At 33.0% G+C, this 12443-nt stretch overlaps 1 protein-coding gene across 1 annotated transcript; it reads left to right on the top strand.

Moving 5' to 3' along the window:
* Positions 1 to 10687: 10687 nt before the first annotated feature.
* LOC129806219 (uncharacterized) lies at positions 10688 to 11559 on the top strand. The gene is made up of 3 exons (XM_055854642.1): positions 10688 to 10938; positions 11008 to 11133; positions 11191 to 11559. The coding sequence occupies exons 1-3, from the start codon at positions 10890 to 10892 to the stop codon at positions 11388 to 11390; spliced, it is 375 nt and encodes a 124-aa protein (XP_055710617.1). The 5' UTR covers positions 10688 to 10889; the 3' UTR covers positions 11391 to 11559.
* Positions 11560 to 12443: the final 884 nt, after the last annotated feature.

Genomic DNA, 12443 nt, shown 5'->3' with positions numbered 1-12443 from the left:
GAAAGTCTTCCCCTATCCCAAAATATGATCCCTTGCAGGAGTGAAGACCAGGAATATATAACTCAAAATCGATAAATTTTTCTATATTGCATACTGTTTTAGTTTGAACAAAAAAAATCCAATTTCCTGCCTCTCAAAGAACCCAGAAGAATGAGGCAGAGAAAAAGAAATAATTGAATATAATTGTATTTCAGTAACAATTTCCTATTCAAGTGGGAAAAATTAAATAGGAAAATTTTTCGGAAGAAAGAAAAAAGAGTATTTTAATGATGTGTTGGGCAGAAGAGGGAAATGGATGGACAAATCAGGAAAAATTAAACTTTTGCATTGAACAAAGTTTGTAATGTAAAACTAATTTAACTTTTAGAATAACTCGTGATGATAAATTACACTGACATAATCCCTTTTGTCCACTTCAGCCAGAGTGTTTGAATTATGCGCCATGAGTGGACAAAGTAGATTTATTCTGCTGAAAGCTCAATGGAAAGTCTTTATGAAGCAATCTGCTATCAAAAGTCCTAACTTTGCACTCTCCACTTTAGCTCTATTTTCAACCAATTTGACACAATAACTTTGTATAGCTACTTTAATAAAGGATATCTTAGGATTTGACCTAACAATTGCACAAACTAAACAATTCCATCCAGAAGACGAAGAGCCTTGCGATTAGCATCATTATTGGACTGATGTAGAAATAATTGCGATCATTTGTATTAGTTTGCTGGGAGGAATTTTCCTGAATGGATTTTCAGATTATAATTAATCATGACCACTTAGCCATATATGGGGAAGTTTATTCTGTTTTTGGCGAAAAATGTTTAGGGTGAGAAAATGAAATTGAAATAATTAATGAGTCACTAGGGGTGAAGCCCTTTTATTATTTATGTAACGCATTAATTTTTAGTAGGTAGAGTATATTTTCTAACAAAAGCTTCTTATCATTCTACAGGCAACAATGCAGAAAGTTTATTATATGCATTAGGAGAAATATTACAAATATAGCAAATTGTGTCATTCTTCATAGCTCATTTAAAAAATTCGAAGAACAGCTTCGAAAGCCAAAGAAAAGACTTTTATACTTCTCGTTTAGTCCGCATGATGGCCAAAGTACTTCTTATTCGAATTTCGAAATGCCTTGAGAGTGGCTTCCTTTAGTATAATAACCTTTCGAAGAAAAAAAGCTATTCCAAAGCTAAGCCAAACCTATTCGAAAATCTTAATAAAAAGCCTAAAATTCAAGTTCGCGTACTCGCCGCTTTTGCGCTAATTTTTCTGCCATTTCGAAATCCGATCTTCTTGACAATTCAGTGGTCAAAAATGTCAACAACGGTGCGTAAAAATTTACTGCAAAAAGTGATTTTTTGTGTAGTTTTGTGGAATTTCAGAATGGTAGAACTTTTGAATTGAAATTTCATTAGGGTAAATGTCCTTTTCATGAACTTACTCACCTTTGTGTAACCCGTCGGTTTAAAACTTTCGAACTTCGAACGGGCTTTTTTAGTAAATTCTCTCAATCATATCTTCGAATCGGTACAGAAAAACCTCAACCGGAGAAAGCCCTCAAATCACGAAGGTTATTACTGAACGATAGAAGTCAGTTTTCACATTGTTGCAAGGAAAACAAAGCAATGACGCTCATTGCTCAATAATTTCCCTCATAACAATAACTCTGCAATTTTTTAATGGTTTCATAATGTGATATTTCTTAAATTTTCCCAACCTTGTTCGAAAATTTAGTTTAAAAATTCGAAATTAAGTTTAAATTCTTCGAACATCAACGGCATTTTGTTCTAATGAAGTTCCATTTACCTTTTATCCAAGACACACAGCTTTGAATGGAAAAAATAATTTCTGCGGTATTGTCTGAGACGCAAACCGATTATTTTGCTTTTATGGTTGTATTTTATTTATCATTCGACAAAAAGAAAATTCAAGAAAGTAGATATTTCAGAAAATGGTTCGAGAATCCAAGAAAAAAAAACTATTTTAATTCTCATTCCATTTTTAATGATTTTTTCATCACGCCAAATTTTCATTTAGCCAAGACACATAACATAATGAGTTATAGTGAATGATGGAAATTATTGATTAGGGTAAAGTGGTGCAAGTTGTACAGTGGTACAAGTTGAACAATGGTACAATTTGGACAGGGCTTTTTGTCTTGATAAATTTAGTACTTCATTTTTATTTGTATATTTTTAATGCTTTAGTTTTATAATTTGGTTCCTTGTTCTTAAAAACAAATTTTGTACTGTATTTATCAAGAAAAAAGCCATGTCCAACTTGTACCGGCGAATTGTCCAACTTATAACACTAATTCCAAATTATATCACTTTACCCTATACGTATTTTTTTTAAGAAGTACAGAAATAATTTCATTTATAAACTTAATAAAATTCAAAACGTTGTGGTTTGTATCCCCGCTAATCATATTACTCTTTTAATATTCAATGTGCTATAACCATAAATCCAAACTCGAAAACATGCCATGCATTACAGTTAATAAACCATAACAGTTAATAAATTTCAAAATTTCAATATAGAAATAGAATATCAATTTTTGATGCTATTTTTAGTACATGACATTTTATTTGCAGTTTATTGAGTCATTTTCCATTATTTCTATTAATAGCATAATATAACCAATTTGCCTGTCTAGTCATCCAATATTAAATCGCTTATAGTGTTAGACGATTAAAGTAAATAACAAAAATAATCCGTTCAAGAGCATTTTTAATTAAATAAATCAACTGTCGGAGCATTCGATTTAATTAAAGCTCTTAATTTAGATACTTTTTCCTTATTTGTGATTTTAGTCGGGGATTTTAAAACAGATTAAAAATAATAAAATCGATTTCCCATCAAGCATTTATTCTCTGATCTCATTTTTTTTCAGTATGCAATATCACAAAAATTCACATTTTGCAACAAACGTTTGCACACCGTTATTGACATTGTTGACGATTGAAGTGTCAAGGATATCGAAATTCGACATGGCAGAACAATCAGCGCTAAAGCGGCGAGTACGTGAACTTATACTTTAGGCTTTCGGTAGATTTTCGAATAGGTTTGGCATGGCTTAGGTGTGGCTTTTTCTCCTCAACATGTTAAGTGAACAGAGCCATTCATTAAGGTTCTGAACCCCCATTAGGCTTGCTGTGACCTCAACTTCGAATATAGTAGTATACCGGTCGAGTGGCAGATAGCCGCTAAGTACGAGCTCCGGACAATGGTACTCGGCCCCTGAGGAACCTATGATTTATTTATATAATGTATGATTCTATGATTCCAACCGAATTAAAGAAGAAGATTAGTTAAGAGAAGGCTCTCAGGCTTCGAACACTTCGTATTTTTCCCATATTCCTTTAATGAATCTTACCAATTTGTCTCAGATACAAAGCTAACTACTCTTTTAATTTTAGCTGAGACACATTGAAGTGAATTCGAATCTGTATAGTATGTAAATTATACCACAGATGCAAACCAATAGATAAGACAAAACCCACCATCGCATAGCCCAGCGAGCACAGTTAGCAGAATAAAATAGGATTTTCAGCATTTTTTTGCTGAATCGGTCTGCTGGCCAATCAGCAACTCTCGAACAAAAAGTGCTAAGCAAATACATAAAAATGGCACTGTTTAGCGCTCGCAGTGGATGATAGCAGAACTAAATACTGCCGGTAGATGGCGCCAGGAAGCATTTAGCAGCAAATTTTCTCTTTCATTTTTTTTCTTTTTCTCTCAAAATGTCAAAATGGACTTGGAATATTTCCCCTAAAATTATTTATCAACTTGGGGGATATTATAAACACGATTTTTATTACTTATATTATTATAGGAATTATGCTGCGGTATGCTGCCTATAGAGAATGGTCAAATAAGAGTATTAAACATACTCCCGACCAAAAATGTTGCATTTTTTAGTAAATTGCGTCATTATTTTCCCGAGAAATAAAAATATTTTTTTCTGAGCAAATATTCAGTCGGGGGTTATAAAATTATTCATTTTTTATGAAAAATATGTTTTTTCTTTTGCAAAAAGCATATTTTCCTCAATTTTCGCAATTAAATATTGGCATCTTTCCTGGAACAGCCATTGATGTATTATGCTCACAGTCGGTCACAACTATTGTAATTGATCTTGAAACAGGATTTTTCTACATTTTTAACTTTTTTATGGTAAATAAAGTTGCAGATGCATTTGAAAAAATCCATTTAAAAGTTATGACTCCACCACTTAACTCTTTCGCCTCTTTTGGGACTCTGAGTACACAAAGCAGCATATGAATACTTTGTGGAAAACAATGTTTTTTTTTAATTATTCAGAACTGATAAAAATCCTATTCTTGTGAATGATTACAAACTATAAGGATGTCTAAATGTAAAATATTTTTTTGTAGGACCTCAATTAATTTCTGAGCAAAGATATTTTTGATTTAAAAAAAAAGTGAAATTGGCTTACAGTATATGCTGCGGTCCGGAAAGAGTTAATGAGTTCAATAATGCCTTTTAAAAATACTACAAAAGAATTTCTATTGATACTACAAAATAAAATATAATTGTTTTATCACAATTTAAGTTGAAAAATTTACATAAAAGCGTTTTTGTTTGTTGCGGCAAATGCGGAAAATATATATTTTTTTATGTTATAAAATGTTTTATATTTTACAAGGGAAATAAATGTATGATCCGTGCACGATGCATATGCATAATGTATATGCTGCACTTTTCTATTTATAAATTTTCGATTATAAATTTTCTAAAGCGTATTTTTACACAAAAAACTACTTTTATTATCGTGGTAAAATAACAAACCAACAATTATCGTTTTTTTTTAATACTGTACGTATTCTTTTTTAAATGAAAAATTTATTCAATTTGATGATTCATTTTTTAAATTAAAATGATATGCATTTATATTTTTTTAGAAGAGAGTTTTTAAATACCTTTAAAGTCAGGAAAATATGCTAATTTGTTGGAAATCATTTCAAATAATTTTGAGTAGACTGTGTATACCATTAAATAAAAATTATAGAGGCTCTAAATTCTATATGTTCTTGATCTTCTTGGTATTTCCATGATGTTCCGAAGTTTTTTCAATATTTCTCGAATTTAGAATTCATTAAATATCAAAATATCTTGAGAATTCCCAAGAATTTCTTGGGTTATTAATTTTCTAAAATCACAGCGGACAAGAATTCTTGGCAATGCAATTTTAATTTAGGTGTAGTATATTTTTTTATAAATGAATTCACAATATTTTTTGATAAAATTAGACAAAAAAAATTAAATTTATTGGTCGGAAAAGGTTTAAGAATACATATTATTCAAAATATATTATAAATATGATTTTTTAAAATTTTTGTGAATTTTAAATTTTTTGCTTTATTTTTTAATGTCAAATGTGGTTATTGTAAGAATCATAAAATTGTAATAATGGAAAAGGTTAACCTTAGCTTCTACTCAACTCAGCAAAGACAAAAACCAAGTGCATTAAAGTCTCTCACTCGATTGGGGAAAAAGAATAACTTTGACTAATTGCCACTGCGATCGCTAGTGTAACTTCGAGGTCAGCAGAGCTCAGCTGAAAAAATATATGTTTTCAGCTGATTTGAAAAAGCTTAGCATTTGGTGCTCGCTGGGAGGATAGAGAAGTACGATTCGAATTATCCATGTTTAAACGAGGCTCACAAATCAAATCAAAATTGAGTATTACTTAGTCTAAATCTTTTTTTAGTTTTAAGTGGATTATTATTAAATAAAAAATGAGAGTAGTGATATGAGGTAAATGAGATAATATTCACTAGGTTTGTAGTAATAGAAAAGCTCAGTTATTCACTTGAGTTCAAATTCAATATGTTTTCCAGTTATATACTCCATATAGTCACTTGATAAATTGATTTTGGCAGGTCAGTCTATTTTTCCGTCGAATGAAAACCGTGGGAAAATTGTTGAGGGGCAGTTTGATGGGAAAAAATGTAAGGTTAAAGTTTTCCAAAGTGTTATTTTGTCGTTGTGGGGTCAGAGATCAAAAGCAATTGAGCGCCAAAAGTGTCGCTTCGGAGGGGAAAATGGGAAAATTTTGGCCTTGTGAGGGTTGAGGGATAAGACACAGGACCACCCACTGAAGTACCAGCCTCAAGAAAGGATCCATTTGCCGGATAAATGGCAACAATAAACTATTCAACAACACAGAATGCTTCACAATCATTTTTCCTCGGTTGGCAACTTCAATATATGAATGTTTACATGATGTGGCCAATTTATATTTCGTCTGCCTCGCTATATAGAGCGAAATTTCCCTCATTTTATGCCATCAATGGTTCATGTGGGTGCTTGGGCGTAAGTAGAAAAAAAAATTTCAACCTTTAACCCCCAAAATGAGTAAAATATTCGTCGAACATACTCGGCGAAATGCTGTCTATAAATCACGATTTAAATGATCACAATAAATGTGTAATCTCCTATTTAAATGTATATTTCTAGTGTTTGTAAGATAGATTACAGCGCCACTTAGGATTAAGAGGGAAAATTAATAATTTGTTTGCACTAAATAATTTTTATAGACACTGTAAAAAAAATAATTATAACAAAATAATTATTCAAATAAAAGTGAATAAATAAAATTATTCTGGATCTTCTATGCACCGGTTATAATTGGTTATAATCTTTTTTATCGTTGAGGGGATTCCTTTCTATCTGCTCTCAATATTGAACAAGATTTTTGATGTTTTTTTTTTAAGGCTTTTCAATCTAGATAAATACCAACAATCAATTGATATTTCATCAATTGCTTCAACTGACGCACTGCTTATTCACACTAAAAAATCGAGAATAGTATTTGGCAACTTATCAATCATTTAATTTAGAAATTAGTCATCGTAGAGTGGTGGCATAGATTATGGCCAGTAGGGGAGTGTGGAGTAGATCCACATATTACATTCATTCATTCATTCATTTTCAACCGCTTATCCCTATTGGGATCGCGGGCCCATGACACCAAGGTTAACAGCCCACGCCTGTCGGTCCTCCGCCACTTCAGGAAGATGTTCGAGTTCGATCCCAAGGCGCTCCCATGCAAGATCCTGAATTTGATTCAGCCACCTTGTCCTAGGTCTGCCTCGAGGCCGAGGTCTCCTCACAATGGCTTGCATAGCTTTTCTGGGGAATCTTTCTTCATTCATGCGTTGAACATGTCCATACCATCGAAGTTGTGATCTCTCAACCCGAAGAAGCAGCTCCTCGACTCTTAGTTCCTCACGAACGGCCACATTCCTCACTCGATCTCTACGAGTGATTCCCTTAACCGCTCGAAGGTACCTCATTTCGGCAGCTTGTACTCGCGATCTTACCCTTTCGGTCATTACCCAAATCTCATGACCATAGGTGAGAATAGGAATGAACACAGCTTTGAAAACCGATAATTTAGCCGATCGACTAAGCTCGGCCTTCCTCAACACGCTTCTGCCAAGCTCCCTCATAACTGCAGAAGCCTGACCGATTCGCGACGAGAGTTCTGCCTCCATCCTACCATCACTCGTGAATAACACCCCGAGATACTTGAACTTCTTCACCTGTGTCAATGAGGCTCCACTAACATGAAGAGTGCATCCCACAGATTCTCGGGAAATCACCATTACCTCCGACTTTTTGTCGTTCACATTCATACCTGTTTCGGCACAAACATTTACAAATCGGTCAAGTGTGCGCTGAAGCTTTTCTTTGGAAGATCCAAAAAGAACCAAATCATCTGCATAGAGGAGATGGCTCACCCTGAAATCCCCAATACGAATCGCATTCCGCCCCCGACTGCGTTCCATAATCTTGTCCATGTATATTATGAACAACAATGGTGCCACATATTACATTCGAAAATAAAAATTTTTAGAATAAAAATTAACTATTTAAAAATTGTTTTGTATATTTTCCTATAGTCAAGGGGAGACTGAGGCAAATATCATATAACGGATACTTTGTTTTTTTTTTTAAAGCTAACCGAGCGTTCCAAAAACTTCTAATTAGCGAAGTTTTATAGGAAATTTACCGCTCTATAACTTTGTAAAAATCATTTTCCTTTCCCCTTTCTCACTATTCTCAAAAATGTTGGGGCAAATAGTATCAGGCATGGGGTAAAATTATCACATTTTATGATGCACTTTATCACGGGCTCCCGTAAATTAAAAAAAAAATACCTAGATGTTATATATTCATTGGAAATTTATTCCTCTTCACCTTTATCGAACAGTGTTTTCTCTATCTAAACGAAAAAATCGCCTTTAAAGTTATTTTCCAAAAGGCTATTTTTGACAAGAAAATGCTATTCAACTGGAATATGTATATTCAGAGAAAATCTGCAGATTCTCGGCAGAATTTCTGCATAGGAAATCTGCAAAGTTACCATTGTCTCAACAAAAATATTGTTGATTTATCAAGAAACTGTAGAAATCACAAAGAAAATGGTATGCTCTGCTTAACAAGTATTACCAATTAAACATTTTACACTGACATTGTGTTTAAAGTTATCACATCACTATTCTTTATTTTATATAAACACTGTGATATCACTAAGAATCATTCTATTTAATTTTGCAAACTTCTGTGAAAAATATTCCATCTTTTCAAACACAGCTGTCTGGAAAGTCTAGAATATAGAGAAAAATCTTCAGAAAATCGGCAAAATATCTACAGAAATTCGTCAGAGTATGCACCAAGATTCGTCAGAGAATCTGCAAAAATTTTCTGACGAATTTTGTCTCAGGCCCAAATAAAATTCGTAGGAATATCTACAGATTTATCGGCAGAAATCTGAAAGATATCTGATAAAATCATTTGACGGGACCATTCTCAAAAGGCGAAAATGGTGAATTGAGTGAGATTAATTTGACGAAATCTGCCGAAAAGTTGCCGAGTAAACGTCATTTAAGTGCAAAAAAATAATGGTAAGAAGTAATTATAGTCAGGCCATGTAACTGCGACGATTGCAAAACTCGGATGCCGCGACCGATTCAACTCCGATAAATCCACTTAAAATATAATTTATATTTTTATTTACATAATTATTCATTGCAGTAACATAATATAACTATTCTACTTTAAGAAAAACTAAAAATTGTATTTTTATCGGTTTAATAAGTGGGTGTAACAAATATTTTTCAAACTCGTGTCAACTGGGTTGTGTACTAAAAATTTCATTTCCAAGAAAATTTTGCTGTTGACAGCTCGTCGCTGGGAAACGTTTAGTGGTTTTTCTTTAATATGAAATATAATTTTCAATCAATAATATTAATAAAAGTGAAGCTTAATTATTGATCTACAAGGTGAGTAAAAGTATATAAATGATATATTAATAATTCATACAGAAATAAGTGAATTAGTGAATGTTTACAATTCAACCCAAGTCGGATGCTGTGATGAATATCAATGTTTTGGTTTAGAAATTGCATTGTTCAGGACCAGGGGCATGACATTTCCTATGTTTTCCATATGTTTCTAGCGTGCCAAAAAAACTTTTGAGTTTATTAGCTGTTTTCTGTCACTGTAGAATGAATTAGAAAATAATAGTAATACAAAATAAAGGCTAATTTAGTATAGAATAGGCAACCGAAAACCCCAAATTGGCAACCTACGCAGTTTTGAAGATATCTCGTGAAATGTGTACGAAAACAGGAAAAAATTTAATCGGTCGCATTTTTCAGAGCTAATGTCACCCCCTGTTCAGGACCATTAAACTTTTCCTTAAAATGAGTATCCGAGTTTGATCGAATTCAACGGAGTTAGAAAAATGCACCGGAGTAAGGTTCTTGCACATATTTTAATAAATTATCGCAATTTTATTAATTTTCTTCAATATTATTGCTAAAATTCTTTTTCTATCATGATTCTAAATTAAACAAAGAATAATTCTATTGATTTGGAATGGGGAAAAAATATTTCATCAGTCCGAAAACAAGCGTTAAAGTCGCACTCTATGAAAAGCATCGGGATTATCTCTCTTTACTATACAGTGGTTTTCTTGGCCCTTGCATTCAATTACTTGAAATACTTACCTTGCATATCTTCCTGTATCTCTCTTCTGTCATCTGATGAATCACAATCTTCTCGTTCAGAAATAACTTTGAAAACTTTGATTTGAAAACTCTCAGGTTGAAGTTTTTCTGTACCGATTCGAAAGCGCGGAATATTGCTTTTGCAGAATTCTGCAGAAATTCGTCAGATTTGAAAATGTAACTGCCGAAAATTCTGCAGAATTTCTGCATTTCCCCTACAGTAGAGCCTCGCTAAAGGCCATATTTGGTTCTAGATTTGACACTTAAGTCGCACTATAGTCCATGTCATTTTTTAAAATTATCATCTACTTTTAGTATTAAAATTGCTCGACGGTTTCCACTTTCTTTGCGATTCTGGTATTTGTCCTCGCTCTCTTCATTATGGATCACAATTACCACAACTACTCAATAAAGTTTGCCAAAAATATTAAAATAATTATGACAACATTGCATGTCGCGTACTAATAAACATAACCTAACTTAAAATCAGTGTTTTGAAATCAACGGTCGATAAATTGTGGACTATAGAGCGATGGCCTATAGCGGGGTTCTACTGTATATCGAACGAATTATCACTAGATACCGGCAATAATTTATTTAAATGAAGCAAAAATACATTAAACTGTAGGAAAATTTAGCCATAAGGTATGCCTCCACCCTAAGCCCTCTGTATTCCTCAACGTTCATTATTAATCCCTTCGCTTATCATTTTATCAGGAATTTGAGGAAATTTTCCCAAAGTCTCAGACCCACACCAAAAAATCGAACAAATGTAGTCACTAACGAACCTCCATCAAGAGCAAGCAAAAAATCTAAGAAGTGCTATAATTAAATCCCTCAACCATGAAGGTTCTACTTGCATTCCTCACGTTCTCTCTGGCTGTTTCAAGTGGTAAGTGGTTCATAGTCACAAGAAAAGTGTGAGGTTTTTGGTCTAAGAAATTCTGTGAAATTCTTCCAGTTTTTTCCCTGAGATGCTACTTCTGCGTCGGAACAAATGGCACGAGTTGTGCTTATCCACCAAATCTTCCGCAACTTCAGCAAAATTCTTGCAATAATGTTTGCACAACATTAGTCTATCATTCGGGTGAGTCTTTAAGGAGTTTTTCCCCTTGGAAAATGGCTCATAAAAACAATTTTCCAGGCAATTCAACAACCACAACAATAAGGGGATGCAACCCCAACAATTTCTGCAGAAATCCTCCAATGCCAAGTCACCAAATCATCAGTTGCAACACGTGCAACAGGAATTTGTGCAATAATTCCAACATTTTGAAAGGAAATATTCTATCAGTGCTCTTCATAGGAATCACACTATTCTTCACAAAAGTCTATCTATTTTAAACATAGATGAGTAATATTGTTTTTTTATAATGGAAATTTTATTTGTTTTTCTAATTAAAAGTGAATTCAGAGTCAAAGAATTTTAATACTGTGTCTTATCATTCGGGTTCTTATGGTAGAAGAATTTAGATAAGCATTGGAAAAGCGCTTGAAAATAAATTCAAACTTCCAAATGAATCTGTCCCAATTTAATTGTTTTCTAGATTGGAAATCATACATTTGAATTTTTCAAAATTCTGATATTCTTGATGATCTCACTGCGCCGAGTTTTATTATAATGTTCATGTTCACTCTTTCTCGCAGACAGCTTTTATCCTTTAGGGTAAAATTACATAGGGTAAGTGTGCCAAATTTCGGCCAGTTTATAATTTCGGCCACTTTGAGTGTAATTTCGGCCATGCAAATAAATTAATTAATATTATGTATGTAATCTTCGAATAGTCAATGAATTCATTTTGCTTTTAAATATTTATTCATTTTAGGATGTATTAACACAAAGATCGTTAAATTTTAGGTATAATTTGAATTTAAATTGCGTTGTGTGGAATAGTCTTACAAAAAATGTGACAGATCGATTGTGTTTTTAGCAGTCTTGTGATTTGTGATGAAGTGCAGAAGATTTTCCTTCGGTGTTTTTCATGAAAATTGATTAGTTTTCATTAAAGATTGTTTCTGTTTATGTTAATAGTGAATCAATCTTTAAATTTCGGGTAAAATATCCCAGCTGGATCCTGTATTTCGCGTAAAAAAAGTATATACTTTGTGAGCGTCTCTCCGGTGAAGTAGTGTTGCCTATTCCGGCAACATCTTTTGCTTTCTTAAATTTCTTATTCGTTTTGTGTTTTTTTTTCAATTTCTGAGTTCTACAATATCCAGAGAAAAAACCATCGCTTTTATGAAAAAGATGATGTGGAAAAGGCATTGGAAGAGTTCAAGAAAGGCAAATTGCTACGTGAATCTGCGCGTAAATTTGAAATGCTACTCTCCAGGTCTTTAGGACAAATTATACGGAAGATCTCAGGTCTTGTGGGTCATATAAACGTATTAAACTAA

Source organism: Phlebotomus papatasi, chromosome 3, assembly GCF_024763615.1.
Source record: "Phlebotomus papatasi isolate M1 chromosome 3, Ppap_2.1, whole genome shotgun sequence".
Taxonomy (NCBI): Eukaryota; Metazoa; Arthropoda; class Insecta; order Diptera; family Psychodidae; genus Phlebotomus; species Phlebotomus papatasi.
The sequence above is the reverse complement of the archived record's forward strand: the minus strand, read 5'-3'. Positions and strand labels throughout refer to the sequence as shown.

Bases quoted from the DNA above. Each gene is read 5' to 3' on its own strand.
- LOC129806219 (XM_055854642.1), top strand. From the start codon at position 10,890: ATGAAGGTTCTACTTGCATTCCTCACGTTCTCTCTGGCTGTTTCAAGT. The intron at 10,939-11,007 runs GTAAGTGGTTCA...AAATTCTTCCAG, and splicing joins CTCTCTGGCTGTTTCAAGTG to TTTTTTCCCTGAGATGCTAC. The intron at 11,134-11,190 runs GTGAGTCTTTAA...ACAATTTTCCAG, and splicing joins AACATTAGTCTATCATTCGG to GCAATTCAACAACCACAACA.